The sequence below is a fragment of the Zingiber officinale genome, chromosome 4A (assembly GCF_018446385.1).
Source record: "Zingiber officinale cultivar Zhangliang chromosome 4A, Zo_v1.1, whole genome shotgun sequence".
NCBI lineage: Eukaryota > Viridiplantae > Streptophyta > Magnoliopsida > Zingiberales > Zingiberaceae > Zingiber > Zingiber officinale.
The window spans coordinates 131551322-131572376 of record NC_055992.1 but is presented as its reverse complement, the minus strand read 5'-3'; the positions used below and the strand labels follow the sequence as shown (position 1 = coordinate 131572376).

The window sequence follows — 21055 nt, the reverse complement described above, 5'->3', positions numbered from 1 at the left end:
ATAAGAAGAGGAATACGGTAGAAGATCAAGAGGTTGTTGCGTACAAAGAAAGGTATAACTAGTAATTATCTTCCGCATCATACTAGTTTTCTTTGTATGAATTCTAAACATAAGAGGCATATAATTCTAGGTTTCGAATTTGTGATTCAAGTTTGTGTTTTTTTTGTTTTTCGAATTTGTGATTCGATTATTCTTTTTGATTAAACCTAGGGTTATATAAGGAAATTAAATATTAGATTTCATTGAAAGGCTTTGTCTAGGAAGTGGTGGTTGCTCCCATATCCAAGAAGGCCTAGTGCCTCACCATGTTTAACCTGGAAGCCGATCTCTGAAATTAATATTTAATTGAATTTGTAACATGGGTCGATTTGGATTAATAATGTTAAGTTCCGTTTGCAATCCAAGTCTAAACCTAAAAGAACAGATAAGTTAAATTTGGAATCAATAATGTTAAGTTCCGTTTGCGATTCCGAATTTAATTTCTAAAGAACACAATAGGTTGTTAGGAAAGGTTCGACACTTGTACAAAATTTTTATACAGTGGAACCGATATGATATTCATAGGATCAACCAACAGATCTATACTATAAAGTGGAAGAAGATTCTTCGATCATGAAATCTGCTATCAAAGGACTGGTGAAAGAAAGAATCGTAAAGATGGATTGAAACTATAAGTACCCCAGGTTAGTTTTAATGTGATCAACTGAGTTAAATTAGACCTTGTGTGTTTGCTTCCTTGTGTTTGAGTGTGCAGAGACTTAGGAATATAAGAAGTTGAGCGAAAGATGAAGCGAGCGAGAAGGATGTCATGGAAAGGAACTTGGCGGGCTCGATGCATCCGAGAGACGAGGAGTTACGGAAGAGTACACCGATGAGTGAGAAGGATATGAGCGATGCATCCGAGAGATGTGAAACCAGGAGGAAGTTTGCTCAAGGAGAATGTCGGAGTTAGATTCGGGTGAACTTAACTCTGGAAGACCGGAGCATTACCTAAGCGAGTGGAACGAAGAATGATCAATGCTAAGATTGACCATTCTGATGAACAGTACTCGAGGCTCCTCAAATGAGACTAGAGGCGCCTCAGTTGAATAATAGCCGAGGTGCCTCAAATCAACCCAAGGCGCCTCAAATAAGATTGGAGCTATTGCTGTGGAGATAAGCAAAGTTCACATCAACCGCACTGAGGCACCTCTATCGGAACTAAGGCACCTCCGATAAATTAAGGTGCCTTCATTCAGTCAGATCGACTGAACGTTGGCAAACTTCATCCTGTTGGAGGTACCCTGTATCAATGGAGGCGTTCGAATTGTCACGTTAGTAAAACGGCCATTTCGATTAGTGCACTATAAATAGTTCGCTATACCTAGTTGTAAAGTAATAAACCTGTTCTTAAACCTTTGTAATTTATTTCTAGCTTTCAACTATTGTAAGGTGCTACTTCACCTCTGATCTTTTCGAAGGACATCTTTAGTACATTTTTCATTATCTTGGATTAACAATCGTCGTAGTTGCAAACCAAGTAAATCTCCTGTCTCTTACTTTTCTTTTATGCTATTTGTTTTTAATTAATCAAGTGCATACTTGCTGAGTTTGTTAACAAGAGAAATAGTTAACTTTTACTGCAGATTATCTATTCAATCCCTCTAGTCGGTCCACCCAATCCAATAAAAACAACTTACTGGGCGGAGTGGAAAACTCCGAGACAAAGAAGATGAAGAAACAATGATTGAAGAATCAACAAGTGCATATAGAAGCATTCTTATCTGACCTATATAACCCAACTCATTCAATAACGACCATTGGATCTCTGTTGTTACAAGGACGGGACAAAATTTTCACCGTGAGATCAAGCATATGAGACAAATAAAAATCCAGAGCAATCATTACCTGTTAAAAGATGCATAGTTTTCTCTGTGACGAGTTCAATCATATTAATGTGATGTAACCTCAGAGGCTCATTAGTGCATTATGGGCTCAGGAATCAAGGCGGATGACTCAGAATGTGTGTTTAAAATGAGTGGCTATATTTAAGGACATGATGACTAAGGCGTGCTGACAATTAATACGTAATCTCTTTAGAAATATGCAATGGATCTGTCGCATGACTTAAGAAGTCGAGACAGCTAGAATCATTTTGATTACATAATAATCCAGTTAGTCAGATTCTTACCTACTTTGACTAGACTTGAAGGGAAGATTTGTGATCCGGGGAATAATTAGTGGGGCGCCACATGGATAAGAGAAGACTGGTGAAACCTGCTGATATGGTTCCAATAGAGGAAAGTCAAGTTGACACCCGGCTAGCTCCTTAGCCTCCCGACTCCTTAGCCTCCTGGCTCCTTAGTCTCCTGACCCCTTCGACCTCCTAGTTCATTAGCTTTCCGGCTCCCAACTCTTGGGCCACTGCCTCCTTGGCTTCCCAGTCCCTTAGTGACTCAAGATGTAGAATCATTTCAGGAAAATGATAAATCATAGTGAAAATCTTGGATTATTTCAGAAAAAGGATAATCATCTCGTAAATCTTAGATTATTTTGTGAAAAAGATAGCAACGTGAATAAGTCTCGCATTATTTAAGAAATTAAATAATGATAACATAAAAGGGGAACGGAAGGAAAACGTTTATAGTCTCCTTATAAAAGGTAGCCCTTACAGTATCTCAGGTACATACACACACTTACATACATCAAAACCCTAATACTCATCTTCTTTATCGACTAACTTGAGTGTCGAAGTGAATGCACTGGGAACCCCCTTGGCCATTGTTCTAACCATCTTCTTTTTCTTGTTTGACTTCATTCAGGTTTCTAACCATATCAACGTCCTCATTTGGTTCGGTGATTGATGATTAAATTGAAAACAGAGCTAACTTACTGATGATTCACTTGTCGACGTTCACAAATGATACTGCGTGTTGTGAGTGACCCCAAAGGTAAGGTGGGGTCGATAGTCAAGCTAATATGGTGGTTAAAGTCAAGATGATATGGTAGTCAAAGTTGGAGTGTATGTATCCGGACAAACCACCTCTCAGAAGCAGGTCTCCAAGCATAAACCCGGGCGGCCCTAGAGTCAATAGGGCATATGAGGCTTAACTCTCCACTTCTCCTGTGCCAGTCTTTCAGCATACAGCCGGTCAGACCCTAGAACTGGCCAGTCATACGGGGCTTAGCTTCCCACTTCGCCTGTGCAAGTCTCTTAGTATAAAGCCGGTCGGGCCCTAGAGCTGGCAGGATATACGAGGCTTAGTTCTCCACTTCTCCTATGCAAGTCTCTCAGCATACAACAACTCAGACCCTAGAGCCGAATGGACGTATGAGGCTCAACTCCCTACTTTTCTTGTGTAAATCTCTTAGCATACATCTGTCCGGACTCAAAGCCAGTTGGACCTTCAAGCTTAGTTCCTCATCTCTCCTGGGTGTGGCTCCTAGCCTACATCTGCCCGATCCCAGAGCCGTCGGACATCCATACTCAGTTCCTCATCTCTCCTAGGTGTGACTCCCAATTACATCCACCCGGTCATAGAGCTGGCCAGATATTTCCTAGGAGACAGTATTATCAGGGAATCATAATAACTTGTCAGAGAATAACAAACACTCACCACTGAATATTTCCTTATTTTGAGATATGTACACAATTGAACCTTCCTCTACCTAGAGGAGGACTGGTATACATATTCCATCATCCAATATATTTTGACACCAAGTATTCTCTGTTACCTCATTATTACGGAAGTTATGAGAAGCAATATAAAAAGGGGTCATCTTCGTTGACTAAGTACGCTTACATATGTATACTCACGTACACACATCTATGCATCCACATTTACTATTCATCTTTTTTATATTTGCTTGGTTACTACTCTTATTTGAGTATCGGAGTATTTATGTCAAAAACTCCTTTCTTAATTCTCGCTCTAATATTCACGTGGACTCTGTCTGTTATATACATAAGTCTATAGCTTCCAACTGAAGATCGATAGTTCCTGGCTCAAAAATTTTCTGCCGTTGACAGTTCTGTCATCTCACCGATCACTCATTCATTGAGCTTTCGGACACGAGCAACGAACATATAATTAGTTAAGTAGTTAAAAAAGATAACGATTCAGTGAGACGAGCGTTGAGTCGGACAAAGCATCCTTAAGGTATCATCGGATGGTTGCCAATTCGGTGAGGGACTAACGAGTTGACTGTTAAGCAGTGTTTGAAATGTCATTTCGTGCCGCTCGACACAGACGATTTTTACCGTTCCGCCGGGCGATCGAAACCGGCACGGGAGGTGTCCTCGTCTCGGCGGCGCCGGAGGAGATGCGCGACGCCTCTGGCGGCGTCCCACGACGCCTTCGACGGCGTCCCGCGACGCCTTCGACGGCGTCCCGCGACGCATTCGACGGCGTTCCGCGACGCCTTCGGCACCAAAGGCGTCGTGCGCGACGCCTTGCTGTAGCGCTGAAGGCGTCGTGCGCGACGACTTCTGCGGCGCCGGAAGCGTCCGACAGGGTCGTCGGACTCCCTTCGCGAGATTGCCCGCGATCATCGCGGCGCAATCTCGTGTACTGTCGCGTTTTTTTTCTTCTATTTTTAATAATTATTTATTTTATTTAATTAATTTAAAGAATTCCCAAGGAGGATGTGTGATATTTCAAAGAGGCTTTTATAAACCCTAATTAAATTATCCTAATAAAATATATAAAAAATATTTTTAAAATTAAAATAAATTAAATAAATTTTATTAACTAATATTTTGAAAAAAAATAATATTTTAAATTCCATTTAAAATTTTTTAAAAATATATAATAATTCTTATTTATATTCTAATATTTTTTATTATTATTTTAAATTTCATTTAAATTTAAAAAAAAAATAATTTTTTTTAAAAAAATTCTAATAAATTATATTTATATTCTGATATTTTTTATTTTTTAAATTTTTTTACTTGATATTTTTTACTATTTAAAATATATATTATTTAATAAATAATTAATTAAATGAATAAATAATTAATTTATATAATTATTATTAATATAAAGTAATATTTTGTATTAATTTATAATAATAATAATAATATTATTATAATAGGTACTTCCATTTTAATTTGAATTATTAATATATCAATTCCATTTAAATAAAATTATTTTTTTTAATAATATTAAATTATTTAATAATTAATAACTTATAATAAATCAATATATAACTTATTTTTATATACACAATAAACATATTTATCTTATAATTATTATAAATAAATAAAAAATATTAAAACTGTATACATTATCAAAATCATATCATTTCGATATAAAATTGAAAACTCGATAAGAATCCAAAATTTTAAACCTCGCTGACTCTAGTCGAGTTCAAACTTATCTATAAAGAATTCTTTTTCTGTTCTTACTCTCCGGCCTCCTCCCATGTAAACTAGGCGGAGTACTGAAACGAGGGGCCGAATTGTAATATCGAGTGAATTACAAGTGTTCGTTAAGAAAAAATGGGACAGAAAATTGAAAAAAGGGGCACAAATGAAATTTGCCCCTATGTAACAAATTCCACACCAACTCCTTACAACAACCCGATTTATGACTCACCCCGATCTGAATTAATTAATAAATAAAGCTAATAAATGAAAATTATAATAAATAAATATATAAAAAAACAACTCGGTGTTGAAAAATAAATGTGCAAGTGACACCACACAACTCTCGCTCGTTCCATAAAGGAGTCAATTTCATAAACTATATTTTATCATGAATTTTAGCTAATTAAAAATAAATAATATGAGGTGTTTTGTAGAAATAACACTGCTTGGTTGCCAATTTTTTTTCCTGCTTCTTCTTCCCCCCTCTCTCTCTCTCTCTCTCTCTCTCCTCTGAGTAGATCTCTCTCTTCCTCTATTTCTGCTTCTCTGCTGCGGCGAGAGGAACCCTAGGGGAAGGCTTAAGCTCTTCAGCTGAGCCGTCAATTCTGCGGAGCCCCTGAAGATGCCACCTTGAGCTTCCATCCGCCCTCCGCGGCGCTGGCGCCTGGATCTGGACCGGCGGGAGTCGGATCTTTGATTTTACCCTCCGACAGTCGGAGATCTCGGTTTCAGCACGTTACTGGTGCTGACGGAGGCGAGGATGTATAAAAACCAGCTGCAGGAGCTGGCACAGCGGAGCTGCTTCAACCTGCCGTCATATACGTGCATACGGGAGGGGCCGGATCACGCGCCGAGGTTCAAGGCGACCGTGAACTTTAATGGGGAAGTGTTCGAGAGTCCGAGCTTCTGCTTGACGCTGCGGCAGGCGGAGCACTCGGCGGCGGAAGTGGCGCTCAACGCGCTCTCCCAGCGTGGACCCTCCCATTCCCTAGCCGCCCGGATCTTGGTTAGTTGTACATCATCTACTCTTCTTCTTCTACTACTTCTTTTCTTTTCTTTTCATTTCGCTTTGATCCACACCCAATTAAATGGTAAAAATCGTCTCCCTTCTGTCAGATTTTGCGATGCTCGGATTTCATGGAATTAGGTTTAAGAAAAATCTCTCCTTTAATTTATTTGCTGTCTTTGCATTTACATTCGCTTTCAGGCACAAATATGCTCATAGTTAAACGATGGGATTTCGACGTGTTCAAACATTTTTTTTAAAAGGCCAAACGGGATCAAAACATATTCCGTCAATCTTCCCGATTTATGTCTGTTGGACTGGAAGAAAGAGTCTCCAGAACACATGAAAAAAAAAATGGACTTTCGAGATCGGAGTTGAGTGAGTTTTATTTTCTTCTTTTTATTTATTTTCCTTGGTCGGTTTTCGTTACGGCAAACTTCGTCGGAACGACGACGGAGTCCCCCTCCTTTAAAAATAAAAAAACTTCCACCATTTGTTTTCAGTTCCCCAAAACAATTAGTTTAACCACGTCAAACATTATCTTGCGCGCTGTTTCCGTCAGGGTTCCGGCTGAGTTTGTTAATCTCTGTCAACGTCGTCAGTCTTCTCCATTCCCAGTTAGAAGAACTAAGAAGATTAAGAGGAAAAGTGAACCACTGACACGGTTTCCACCGAGTGGCGTCGAGTTCTTACGTTAGTCTCTTAATATATTGTCTTCTAGTGTTGTTGACTAGTCCATAAACTAATAAACTATTCTTACTTGTGCTTAAACCTTTCTTATCGTGGCGGATGTCTTTCCCACCAAGACAAACTTTTGCGGTGCTACTTAATACCTTGGTTTATTGCTACGAGCTGCATGGCTGCTAAATTTGATTCAAGGCACCGGCAACATGCGTATTAGTAGTCAATTAATGTGTATGTGAGTAGGATAGGTGCTGGTTCAAATTTCAAAGTGCTGACCTTTCATGATAGTGGTGACAACATGACGCTGGTTGTTTTCAAACTATGGTTTCCACGACTAACTGCACCAATTGAGCCTGCTAGTGGATTGCAGCTGGTCAGTGGGAACACCACAAGAGGTTGTCGTTGCAGTGCCCGAGTGTTTGGATGGATGTTGGTGGAGTTACTTGTGGATCTAGTAATTCTTTTTTTTTTTCCAGTGCTGTCTTGCATCAACTTTTCGATGCAGAATTATTGAGGTAAGAAAATTTAAAGATGATAGGATTAGAACATGGACGATTGAAATAAGATTGTGAATAGTTCTTTTATTCTTTCAGAAATTGCAAGAGTTATAATTTCTTCCTTGGTCTTAATAAGGATTCGACATGCGTTGACTAGTAGTTGAAAAATTGCGGGATTGTTCATCTTCTTCCTAACTCTTTGCTATTTTAGAAGAATTTTGTAGTTTGAACTTCAAGTTTTAGCTCGACTTGCATAACTATCTCAATGGTTGGAGGGGAACCACACTTTAATATATTTAGATGCGCATCATAATATCATGTCAGCAATCTTGCTCCTTATGGGGTATTACATCATTTGCTGTTGAAACTTGGCAACCATAGTTCAAAAAATTCATGGATGTATCATGCATGAATTGGTTCTGCGATCATGTAACTTTTGTGCAATATCTTTGAATGCACTTATCCATGTTATAAGAGCCTAATGAACAATACTAAAAGGCAGCACGGAAGCCAGAAATTGTTGTATTGTAATTGTTTTGCTACCTACACTGACACGTCCAGTATTCTATTTCTGATGCAATAAGTTTCTTCACAGGATGAGACGGGGGTTTATAAGAACCTTCTACAGGAAATTGCCCAGAGAGTTGGTGCACCTTTGCCTTCATATACAACAGTCCGGTCAGGTCTTGGACATCTACCTGTTTTTACATGCTCGGTGGAACTTGCTGGAATCATATTTACAGGTGAACCGGCTAAGAATAAGAAGCAAGCAGAGAAAAATGCTGCTTTAGCAGCATGGTCATCATTGAAACAATGTGAGTTTTCAATAATGTAGATTTTGTGTGAATTTACAGCTGCATGCACGTTATAGATTAGTCCCTTCAACGTACTCAACCTGTTAATTGGAGAATAGTGTTATTAATATCATCTCATATCACGACCTTCTACCTGTTATGAATGTGCTTAAGTAGCAATATAGGGATGAGTTTCCTTATAAGTCTATGATGGAAGAAGGTAGCTACTGGTTTTTCTAGATGCTTTTCATGAATTTTTGGATTGTGGCCTCTGAAAATGTCCACACACAAAACAAACTTTCTTACTGGTTCCTAGTTTAACCTGCAAAAGAAACCAAGCCTGGCTGTTTTTAAGAAAGAGGTCTTGTTATTAAAATTTATCTCCTAAGGATATCCATTTAGGTTTATTTATTATCCTTTTGAACTACTCTAGGATTAGAAAAGTTTCAGTATATCTTAAGTCATGATGTTGGAGTGAACCTGCCTTTTCCATTGCCTTTGTTTCCCTGGCAATGGAATTTTATTCCTCGACATGTCAGACTCATGTCTGCAAGCAACCTGCAACTACGTTATCATATCTCAACCTGTTTAATATTTGCCTCTTTGACTTTCCGGGTAACCATTAGACTCAAAAGCCCTTTTCATGCCTTCACTTTAGGTCTCTGGTTACAATTAGTTCAGTCCAACAAAAGATTTACATTCCTATTGTGGTAAATTTTGGTGAAGAACGCAAGGGGATGAAAATATTACTAATACTATCTTTCATGATATTACAGTGGCTAAGGAGACTGCAAGCTCATCAAATGAACAGCCGAACAGCGATGAGCAGGAGCAGATAACCATTGCCAGAGCTCTTCTTCAATACCGCCTGAAGGAAAAGATAGCCATGGCCAATAACCCTAATGCAACTCCTTTTCCAAAGAAGTTTCCAATACAACCTGACAAAAGACCCTCTTCCCTGCAACAACCTCCATCTGTTTCGAAGATCCTACCTCTCATCCGTCAAAAACCTACTACAAGAGTCCGCGCAACATCCCCTGGAATAAAAGATGCAACTCGTACGTCAACCTACCAGCAGGGAGAGTATCATAGTTTCAGGCCTCCGCACTTCCCAGTTCATGGAGCAGCACCATATTTTCCAGTGGGGCACTTCAATAGGTCTTGCCATGGCATGGCACCCCCTGTGACAATTAGGACGGCGGTGCCAGTCTTCTCAGCCCCACCGCTTCAACCACCAGCACCACAGGTGTGCCCACCTCCTCCTGGTATTGGTCACACGCAAATCCGCCTGGCCTCCCCTGTTCGCATTCGACAGGCTGTGCCAGTCTTTGCTGCTTCACCGCCAGTCCCAACTGCAACTATTGTGATCTCATCTCAGGCAAAGGAAGGAACCCCAGTTGTAGCATCCTCTCCTTTAGTCAAGGAGCTTGTATCAGTTAATCCATCAAGTATTCCTGTTCAGATAAAAGACACAGTGGTGGTTGTAGCATCAATCACATCGAAGAAGGAACTGTCACCAGTTACTGCACCTGATGATATTCCAGTTCTTATAAAGGAACCCTTGCTCTCAGTTCAGATGCAGGAACCTTCAGTCATACCCATGGCCTGCCCTCCAAAGAGTTCCATCCCAACCAAAGACACTCTGGATGCTTGCGACGCAAAGGACTTGGCAGAGTCTGAATCTACTGCAATGGAGAGCCTGAGACGACTAGAGATATGAAGCACCAAGAATCACTTGGCACCCATGCCTTTCTTGCTTCTGAGTTTGTTAATTCGCTTTGTTTATCACTTTAGGGTGTTAGGCTACACTCTACTAGGATGTTAGCAAGTAGATGCAATCTCAAACTTTAGGCCAATTCGCACGACAAGAAGGTTCCCAGCAAGTATGTTCTCTGTACAACGAGTTTACTTATGTTTTGTCTAATGTTGATAATTGCCTTCAGCACCTGGGAATTCACATAGTCTTTACTTCTCGCCCAGCATCAGTTTCCTTGAATCACAAATTGGTTCTTGTTGATAATTGCCTTCAGCTTGGGAATTTAACTTTTTTCATATTACAATGGATGTTACATTATTTTTTAGCTAGGGAAAATATTGCTTGATAATTAGAAAAATACAAATTTTGGAGGTCGCAAGGTAATTCACTTACTTTCTAGATATATCTATGAGTGCTTATATATTATTCTTCAAGCTAGTTTGTTATATATATATAGAATAAATACAAATGAGTTTATTTAGAATCGAATATTGTGGTCCCTAAATTCATTATGAACTTATAGCTACTGCACCATGAACAATAAAAGACCAGCATTTAACAATGAAAACTTGGCATCGTTAACAAATTAGCAGAACATGGCACTGATCCATTGGCTACATAACTTGACAACTTATACGATGTGGCAAACATCATAAGTGGCTTTGGAACAAGAATTTAGCAATCAAGTTGGAAGAAACTTTGGTAATTCAACTATACAATTGACAAAAGACTCACTACCTTGCGAAGTTGTCGCTTCCGGAATCAATTGATATGGTCAGTCTCCTGGCCGTTTTCATGAACTCACTGTAACAGGTAAGGTAAAAACTATAAGCTGTCATTATGACGATTATTACAAGATAAGATCTAGGACGTGGAATTGGGAATTGGTTGCAAAATCTGAGTAATCAATGAAGAAAAATGCATTTGGAAAAAGGATTACATGCATTGTGCAAGCAGAATATAATGGTAGCAAAGATCCTAACCTGAAAGGTTCATCTCCAGTGTGTTTCATTGTACTGGTCGCGTCCTGGTAAAGTATCTGACTTGTCATATTTGAGCAGTTTATTCCAAACATGTCAGCAAGCCTCCCATAAAGTTCCTCATACGAGCCGAAGACTGAGAGGTCCAGGGTGTGACCTACATCCTCTGATTCCATAAACACCTTACAATGGCCAGTCTCTATATCAAGCTCCAAAGACTGATGCTCCAAATGACATGGGAATGCTTTGAGAGACCTCTTCTGAGTTGGTGCAAATTTCAAACCATTGGACTTGTTTGATGACTTCTCAATATTCCTATCTGATGGACTGTTTCTGGTAGCATCACGGCCAATTGAATTCTCTGGTTTACTCAGGAATACCTCTTGTTCGGTGAGTATTGGCTGCCCAAAGAGCATCAGTTGTGTTGGCTTAGTATCTGACGGTTTTTCCAGGCTCTGAGGAGGATGAGCAATGGTTAGCAAACAGGACACATTGTCATTAACAGGCGGACTGGCAACAATAACGCCAGCAGAAATTCTCGAGGGGGGATTAGCGTAACCAACCCGGCAAAATGCTGGATAGAGTAGATCTGTTGGGATTTTGTTAAGGTGAAAATCTGATAAAGATAGATCAAACTGTGTATGCCTGGCTCCCTGTATGGCTGCAGGAGCAATGGACGGTGGGAAAAGGGGGTTTCCGAGGATCATTGAACTTTTAAATTGACTGTCAAACGGAAAATTAAGGTGTTGGGGAATTCGTGATTTTTTTGTAGGTGGCAAGAGATCTGTAAGATGTACAGCCGGTGTGTTTGAGACAAGCTCAACAAGCCAAGGGTTAACCCGTCTCACATTCTCTCTCAGGTTTGGTTCATCCCATGTCACCTGTAAAACCATTTGAAACATCTTTAGAATTAATTAAGAAAAAACACTCTGAAGTTGGAAAATGCCAAACTATCAAGAAAGACTAGGCTTGCGCATTGGAGATTTCAAACTATCGACTTGTTGGAAGAAATTTAGTACAGTTTAGATTACAGGAAACATTTTCAACATCAGTTAAACTCCAAATTCATGGATGTCATGTAGTAGAAAGCAAGACTATTACTTGTTTGTTAGAAAACCAAGAGTCTAAAGTTCATGTCTACTTTACTACATGTCAATCAAAATATGTATTGCTTCACTAAAATAGTCGATAATATTTCAACATTTGAGCTAAGAAAATGTAGAACGAATGTGAATAATGTAGATGAATATCAAAATGAAAACGGAAAAGAATACGTGGAAATTGTACTTGGTTTTTGATATACACAAGAAACTTGTTTAAGGTCCAACCAAAGATTCTGAAATACACGTTTATACTCCATGTGTACCAGAAAGGTACAAGAGAATCAGAAATAATGATGTTGAATGTAAAATACGCTTGCTAGATTGCAGATCATCATAGATAATGCACTGAGAAGGGATACCTGAAGAAGTTTCCATGGTGAATTAGGCCACCTTACTGGATCTGCAACCTGAATTGAAGATATACTACCCATGAACCAACTGATCCTTGACAAATCTTCGGTTTCAAAAGCCATTTTAAATCTCATCCCAGGGCACCAATGGATTCTCATTGCTGCTTTTACTGCTCCAGCCCTTACACAAAACTCTGGTGTGTTAGCTCTGGGGTAGTACATGATCGCAAATGGCTGACCATTTGCTGCTAGATTTGCTGCCTCGAAGACAGAATCTGGTAGCACCTTGCTCCTTCCCCTCTTACCTGTACAGGAGTCAGAATTACCACGATCATTTCTCAACAATTTGCTCTCTTCATCCCTCAGGAAGACAGCAAAACCACCACAGTTGGACTCACCATTGCCACCGAGGGAATTCCATCCTACCCTAGTTTCTGGGCCATCACCAACCTTGCCTACTCTGGCACGGCGAATGCCAACGCAGAGATCCCCATTTTGGGCTCTAAGAAAAACTATGGAATCTCCTGCAACAAGCTTCTTTTGGTTAACAAAGTTACTCCATCCTGTAGTTAGCAGATGCCGTCTAGGTGTTCCCCTGTATATGTGCCTAAACTTCCATGCATCGCCGTGCACATCCTTTGCAATCACAGTCTGCACAGGTGGGTCTGCAGAGTAGTCCAACTTGGGGAAGATGGTCTCAGCACAATATCGGGGCACAGAAAATCCACCACCATTGTTCGCATCTGATTGGGTCAATGTCTTGGCAAAAGATGCAGGGTTTTCTTGTGAGCCAAATCCATTCATTCGAAGATCCAACCCATCATCTTCAATATAGTCCAGTTCACTGTCACTAAGAGGGTTCATCTTGATCCTGGCAAAGACCTCATCAGTTTCATGATCAGCCATGAACTTGATTGCAACGACTCGGCAGGGAATGAGTGGCGGTATGCGCTGAGATGTGCCCAAGTTCACAACCTCTTGAGCATGCTCAGCATGACCCTGGGGGAAGTAGTAGACCTTGGAGTTCACTGTTGGAATTTGAACTATCCCTCCAGCACAAGCGTGCCACAGCTCAGGGTCAACACACTTGTCTCTATCCTTCATCAATGGTTCGATCATGGTTCCTTTGATGGCAAGAGTATTGAAAAGAAATATTTCACCTTCAAGAACTTGGTGAAAAAATTCTGTCAAAATTGGAAAAGAAGACAAGCCAGATTAGCTATCAAACTTAATCACAAACAACAAACTGCTATTATATGTCTGAATTAGACTCACATAGTTCATGGTTCTCATGGAAATGACATACTGTCAAAAAGTGGTTTGACAATTCTGATTACTTTGTGTCACAACTGAGAACTACGATAATTATAAGGTTAGGTATTCTTTACTTTTAATTTAGGTTCTGAAATTAGAAACCTTCATACTTTTCCAAAATTTACCATTGAAATGATTGTTTTTTTAATATATTTTACTTATATTTGATACTTCTGATTCTAGTTATATTAACACAATATTGAATGTAATATTCAACAAGACTCAGATCACACTACATTGTGATATTGACAATAAGAATCAAACTCATACAGCAGATGTACCTCTTCTATGCTCAAGTTGTTATTCTCGATATAAAATTAATATGTCAACAAACAGTTATTCATAAAAATTGAGAAATTTGCTTAGATAAAGTCCTAATTCTTATTTGATTTATGGAAGATCAAATAGAAATATTTTCAAAATTGGATATTTTAGAACTTTCTATATGATTACAGATTACTATTCAATTTCAACCTATTTTCATAAGTTAACTTAAAGAGACTCAAAAAATCAAATTTAAAATTCAGTTGGTTGAAAAAACATCGACAATATTCTTTGATAAAAAAAAATTAATCTGAAATGGGATGGAAAGCTTGTGAATGTAAGAACAAAGGTATACAGCAAAGTCAAGAGCAAAGCGACAAAAAAATATTAATTGCTCCAGTAAAATCAGATGCAAAATTGCATCTTTATCCAAGGAATGGAAGCTTACAAAACGAGGATATGAAACATCATTACGGGATGAAACAAACCCCTTTCGGGCATTGTTTCAAGCAAGGTAAAGTCTTTATCAGCAAGAACACGAAGAATCGTCTGAACTCGAATACAAATCAAAGTCATACAGAGATTGAAATTGCAACAGAAAAAAGGCCGTGAAGCAGTCAGTCACACCGAAACACAAAGATCCACTCATGGATCAAGAAATAAACAAAAATAGAAAACAAATAAGAAATATTATCTGGGTGACAAAGGAACCTACCGCCCTCCGAATAACCGCCAGCAGCTTCGCGATCTCGCCGGAGCTCGAAAGCAGTTCAGATGATCATGATCATCTTCTTCCTGCTGTAGCAGCAAAGCTCAAGGTTTTATAGAAGAATAACTACTTTCCATCAGATCTGATCAGAGCAATCTCGATCGTTCATTCGATCAAATCCGATCCGACAGTCTCCGTCTCTCATTTGGTGGCGTGTCCTTGCAAGCGGAAGGGTGGGCCCCACCGCGCTGTCATTTAATTAATTTAGAAGTCTGTAAATATTAATTATTTATGCATTAATAATCCCTCATGGAGTTAATTATTTATAAAATTCTAATTAATATTCTGTCGTCATAGTGGAATTTTGTCGTACGTGGTCGATAATGACATTTTTAACTCTTAACTACATTTGTCTTTTCTCATATTTAATTATCCAATCCGATTTAAGTTTTTTTCCCAGAAAAAATAGCATTTATTAATTATAAATAAATTATAATATATGCAATTTTTTTGAAATATTAAAAATGTAAGTACAATAAAATTAGGACTAATAATTTAGATATAACTTGATAATTCAAATTGCCATAATACCTAAATAAATTGAAAATAGAAAAGAAAATCATTATAAAATGGATTTTATGTTTATGGAAGCATTGTAGCTGATGGGTTTCTTTCATGTAGGCAAATAGCAATAAAAGTACAAAAAACGAATAATAATAATAATAGTACAATCAATCAAATGGCATGGATAAGGTTGTTTATTAACTTATTAAACGAGTTAATTAGTGATAAAAAATAGAATGATTTCATCACACCAGCATCATCAATTCTCAAATAAATAACATTTTGGAGTTTTGTGAAAAATATAACCAGAGCATCTTAAGAACCGAACGGCTTATTTAAGGTTGTGGATTTTTAAAGGACACAATTAAGCTATGTTTACGTTGGGTGGGATATAATCTATCTTGTGATATATTTATGATTATATTAGTTTTTTTTGGGATGATTTAGTAGTTATTAAAATTATATTATAATATTAATTATTTTGTCCGGTATAATTTTAAATTTATAATGTAATGTAATTTGAATTACAAAAGATAATAAAGTTGTGTAATCTAAATTACAGGGTTAACATCATGTAATTCGATTACATTATGAGATCACCGTTTAACTAAAATTTAAAAGTCAAATATATCCCTAGTTCATTTTCAGCATCTACCGATCATCGACGTCACTTCCGGGTGTCGCCGGCCATCACCTCCGGGCGTCGTCGACCGCCGCCTCCGGGAGTCGCCGGTCGCACCTCCGGACATCGCCGGCCACCGCCGGCCGCCGCCTTCGGGTGTCGCCGATCACCGACATCGCTATTGCCACCGCCGTCGGCTGCCGCCACTTTTGGACACCATAAGCCACCGCCGCTGGCTGCTGCCTTCAGAAGAGGTGCGGTGGTCGTTGTCGCCGCCCTTTACCTCCGACAGAGGTTTCATGATATTTTTATCATTTTATAATAATATAAATTATATTTCTTATAAAATATATTATTATGTATCAAATAAAAGAATGTAATCATCTTTTTAATCAAAGCTTACCTACATTATATTACCAGAGTAATAATATAATCAAAACTATAATTTTAATTACATTATAAACTAAATTAGATTATGCCTAATTAAACGCAGCTTAATATTTAAATTTAGTAAATAATGTATTTGTTTCCTATTTTATTTCTCCTCGATTGTTGTGTTTCATTGAAAGAACATCATTTGTGATGATTAATTTCAAAGAAGCACCACTATGATATGATTTTTTCTTTCTAAATTTAGGATTTATGTATAGTAAAAATCAATACACGTCATAATATTCTAGAAGATCTTGTCCTCATATTACGATGTTATGATTAAATATTCAGATTATTATCTAAATATTTATGATTCAATTTTAATTATGATATATTTATTAAAAATTTTCTTCGTACATAATTAAAAAATACTAAGTTTCTAAATTGTCTATTGTCTTCTTCATGAGTTATTCTAATCATCGAAAGAAAAAATCTGTAAAACTGAATGGCTCGTAATCACACGAACAGAGATTATTATTATTTTTTAAATATAACATCATAATAGTACTATTCTTTCGTTAGATGTAATATAAAGTGATTGACAAAAGGTAACATGAAAAGCAAATATACCTTTTAAAAATCTATAAAAATAAATGCGTCTTTTTAAGAATCCCACAACTTTAAATGTGCCTTTCATAAACTGCCTAAGATTGTTTGGTAGAAAAAAATTTATAATTTTTTCTAATTCATGCCAATCTCGAGCAATCTCAAGCTTTTACCACAGACATTACGTGTGTAATATAATACTGTAATATAATAATATATAAATAATATAATACTATAATATAATAATATATAAATTATTTGGATCTTTGAAAATCCAAATTGTTTGGTAAAATTCGTCACCCTTATAAACTAAGAATTAATTATTTGGGTAAAATTCGTCAGACCACCCTTATAAACCAAGAATTAATTATTTGGATAAAATTCGTCAGATCCATGCAATAGTGACATTAGAGAATCCCAACAACAAATTACTGTAACGGGCTTCCCTATGCAAAAAATTATTTTAATTTAATATTATACCTGTCTTAGTAAAAAAAAACTAAGAAAAGTATATTTTTTAATATCGTCGACCTAAAATATTTATAGAAGATTCTTTGATCATAGTGTTGTCAATTCTAAGATATGGGACTAAAGAGAACTATATTTTTTTATATAAAACAATCAGAGAAAATTAATGATGAGAAAAATTCATAATAATACGCTGTAGCTGAGTCTCGAACTCTAGATCACTGATTGTTTCGCTTGTGGAATTACTAATAAACCTTGAATTTTTTTTTAGTGTAAATAGAAAAAAGGACATTAACGTAAATACATTTTAGGCTTCACCAAAGTTAGTTAGTAAAGGGGAGAAATTTTTAATAAAATAGTAAGATATATATATATATATATATATATATATATATATATATATATATATATATATATATATATATATATATGAATTTAATATTCCGGGTGACATCTGTCCTTGATACACGTGGGTGCCTCTTTGCATAGGAGGCGCCTACCATGCAGAGAGGCATTCACGCACGTCGCGTACGGATGTCGTCCATGATAAAATAACTCTCTTTTATAGAGCTTGCACACCCGTTCGATGTACACTCCTAGACAACCCTCATATATCCGGGCACCTAGAGTCCTTCTCGAGCGTCTTGATTCTTAAAAGTGAATGGGACATCCAAACATATAAGGATAGCCCAAGAGTGTGTATCGAATGGGTATGCAAGATAAAATATCTCTCACTCTCTCTCTCTCTATATTTGAATTTGAAACTAAAGAAATTAAATCATAATAGAATTTTACTTTTTTTAAATAGCCAATCATGTCTGAAATCGATAGAGATGATGTGCTGGGCAAGTGGTTTTGTTGTTGACTGGGAGAAGACTTCAAACTAGAGAAGAACAACCTCCTTTCTCTTTGTGCACATCAAAGAGAGAGTAAAGGGAACGCTAGAATAAGAACCAGGGAGGGGGTCCCTGATGCAGACCCTTCGATGCTCAAGTTAGTGTGGTGGCCCAACGAAAAGTATAGAAGATGAATAGTAGATGCTTGAGCGTAAAAGGTATTGCATAATCAAGCATACCTCACCAACAGAAAGAACCCCTTTTTATATCATCTCTCATAACCTCCGTAATAATGAGGCAATAAGGAATATTTAGTGTCAAAAAATGATGGGTAATGGAAGGTGTACAATCTTCCTCCAAGGAATCTTCCACTAATAATATCTGAACCGTCTTTTATAACTTAAGCCATTGATGATGCGGTTAAGAGAATATGCTGTTATAACGTGTCAGATGATGGGAGATGTAGAGTTATCTTCAAGGAAGGTTCTACTGAATGCGTATATTGTAACCAAAGAATATTCTCTGACTAATAACTGTCATTCTTTAACAAGTTGTTGTGATTCTCTAATACTACTGTCTCCTGAAGAAAATCTGATCAGCCTTATATCCGACTAACTATATAATAGAAGGTTTGTCCCCTTTAAGAACGGGAAGCTTGATCCCATAAGTCCGACTGGCAATTGGGCCGATCGGCTATATACCACACCTTGGTGATGAGGATTTGATGTTAAAGCAGTGGGAAGCTAAGTCTCATAGGCCTGGCCGATTCTATTATCGACCAGATGTATGATGGGAGACTCACCTTTGAGTAGTGGGGGAGTCGAGTGAGGAACTGAGCCCCGATAGATGGGACCGATGCTTTGAACCGATCATTCATATGTTATGAGGCTTGTTCCTGAAATAATTTGAGATCTGGAAGTTCAGGCGGCTCTATATCCGACTAAGTTGGTACTGAGAATTGCCTTGTCCACATATCCTATGGTCATTCGAGTTAAATCTGTATGTCTTGGCACTTAGTGGAGCGATAAGTCTTTTAAGTTAGACCATCTCAGGGGTCGTTCGACTATATGTTGAGAGAAATAACAGAGAGCTGTATCTCCTCAACTAAGATAAGTCGGTCAACCTTTTGGACGATCGACATCATACTGAAGGTCTTAATGCTAGGGAGTGAAGGGATGACTAGTCTTGGTGAGGGTGACATGATCATCTGACTTTGACTACCACCTTACCTTGACTTTGACAGCCACCTCATCTGACTTTGACTGGCACATCACCTCGAGGTCCACTCATAATATCTCGTATCACTAGTTTCCCTCTCAAGTCTCATCGAAGGAGGTTTGTAGCAGACTGACTAGACTCGAGTTTAATTTTCGTTTGATCGCCCGACTAGATGGCCCTGCCTCATTCTACCCCTTATGCCTATTAATGTGATAGTCAACTTTATTCTTCTTGGAAAAAGTGTGTCCAACACTTGACAAGCTAGGTAATACGCCAGTGATATGTGGGAAAAAAAAAATACTTTTTAGTGAAATGATTTGGGTTGTCTCGTTTATCACAAATGTCCATTTATAGGTAAACTTTATGTGCCCCACTACCTCATTTTCTGAAGCGATAGTTGACACACACAATTTTGTACAAACCAACTGCACTTCCTCTGCCCTAATCCAATGGTTATCCATGATCAAACCATTTCGATCAGATGGTTGGGATTGAAAAATCTCTCATGGATTACGTTTAAAAATCCTAAGAGTCATAGAAACACCATCCCTGTGCCTCGTCTTCTTCAACCCTCTCTTCTGGTGATTTCTGTCGACAAAATTCCCCTTCTTGTTACCTGTATTAGTAAGTTCTATTGGTGCAATTGACACCAATAGTCAAACCTAAGTTTTGATAAATGACAAGTGGATTAAAGTTAGTTATGTTGTTATCTAACCTTTCATATTGAAGGCGACTAGAAGTACCTAGAGGTTCCTTTGAAAAGATAAAAGCCACACTAAGTAGAGCTTATTGTGACCGAGACTCTTGGGATCAAACTTGCACTTGGAGGTGCCCTAGATGAGGCTTGGAGACACTCTAAACAACCTATAAAAGAAGGGTTTGTCCAAGCTTTCAAAAGCACTGAACGAAAGCCCAACGAAAGCACTCAATGAGTGCGGGCCTTGGAGTAGGAGTCGTCGAAGGCTCTGAACTAGTAAAACTACTTGTGTTAGAGCTTCGTCTTTCATTCATTTTTCCCCTGCATATTCTTGTGTTTTTTAGGAAAGCAACGAACGTTATTCACCCCCTCTAGCGTCTTATTGATCCTACACCTGGTGATATCATAAGAACTCCCACTCTGCTTTCATGTCGAGTGGATGATCCATCCACATATATCTTCTAGATTTCTTCTGGCTCGGGGTTTTGTATCTTTGTTATAAAATCAGCTAAAGCCTGAGCCTTAATGGTTGTTCGAGGTTAATATTGTATGTCATATTCACTGATTTCAGTGGTCTACTTAATCAATCTTCCTGATACCTCTAGATTAATGAGTATCCGACCCAAAGTGCTATTAGTTATTATGATGATCAGGTGAGAGAGAAAACAAGGACATAACCCTCGAGCATCTAAAATTAGTCCATAAGCCAACTTCTCGAGTGTAGTATAACAACACTTGGCTCCCTTTAATAAATAACTTAAAACATATATAGGTTACTGCTCCTTCCCTTCTTGCTGTACTAATATTGCCCCAATAACACTTTCAGTAGTGGATAAGTATAACCATAAAGGTTCGCCCACTATCGGTT

At 37.9% G+C, this 21055-nt stretch overlaps 2 protein-coding genes across 3 annotated transcripts; one reads left to right on the top strand and one right to left on the bottom strand.

Annotated features, from left to right (window-relative positions):
* The first annotated feature begins 5821 nt into the window (after nucleotides 1-5821).
* Nucleotides 5822-10270, top strand: LOC121971257 (double-stranded RNA-binding protein 6-like). Its single transcript, XM_042522433.1, has 3 exons — nucleotides 5822-6353; nucleotides 8130-8349; nucleotides 9105-10270. Exons 1-3 carry the CDS (start codon nucleotides 6108-6110, stop codon nucleotides 10046-10048), a joined length of 1410 nt encoding a protein of 469 aa, XP_042378367.1. The 5' UTR covers nucleotides 5822-6107; the 3' UTR covers nucleotides 10049-10270.
* A 350-nt stretch (nucleotides 10271-10620) lies between these two features.
* On the bottom strand, nucleotides 10621-14925 carry LOC121971256 (auxin response factor 18-like). 2 transcript variants are annotated; one of them, XM_042522432.1, is made up of 5 exons: nucleotides 14811-14925; nucleotides 12527-13701; nucleotides 11628-11945; nucleotides 11068-11519; nucleotides 10621-10888 (listed from the first exon to the last, which is right to left on the bottom strand). In XM_042522432.1, the coding sequence occupies exons 2-5, from the start codon at nucleotides 13634-13636 to the stop codon at nucleotides 10819-10821; spliced, it is 1950 nt and encodes a 649-aa protein (XP_042378366.1). In that variant the 5' UTR covers nucleotides 13637-13701; nucleotides 14811-14925; the 3' UTR covers nucleotides 10621-10818. The 2 variants fall into 2 exon arrangements, with proteins under 2 accessions (XP_042378366.1, XP_042378364.1); XM_042522430.1 differs by having other exon boundaries at nucleotides 11068-11945.
* Between the last annotated feature and the right edge of the window lie 6130 nt (nucleotides 14926-21055).

What these genes read in the sequence shown, in the direction of transcription:
- LOC121971257 (XM_042522433.1), top strand. Translation starts at nt 6,108, where the DNA reads ATGTATAAAAACCAGCTGCAGGAGCTGGCACAGCGGAGCTGCTTCAAC. An exon ending in CCCTAGCCGCCCGGATCTTG is followed by an intron (nt 6,354 to 8,129) that starts GTTAGTTGTACA and finishes GTTTCTTCACAG; the next exon opens with GATGAGACGGGGGTTTATAA. An exon ending in ATGGTCATCATTGAAACAAT is followed by an intron (nt 8,350 to 9,104) that starts GTGAGTTTTCAA and finishes ATGATATTACAG; the next exon opens with TGGCTAAGGAGACTGCAAGC.
- LOC121971256 (XM_042522430.1), bottom strand. Translation starts at nt 13,636, where the DNA reads ATGATCGAACCATTGATGAAGGATAGAGACAAGTGTGTTGACCCTGAG. An exon ending in CACCATGGAAACTTCTTCAG is followed by an intron (nt 11,946 to 12,526) that starts GTATCCCTTCTC and finishes ATGGTTTTACAG; the next exon opens with GTGACATGGGATGAACCAAA. An exon ending in ACTGGAGATGAACCTTTCAG is followed by an intron (nt 10,889 to 11,067) that starts GTTAGGATCTTT and finishes TACCTGTTACAG; the next exon opens with TGAGTTCATGAAAACGGCCA.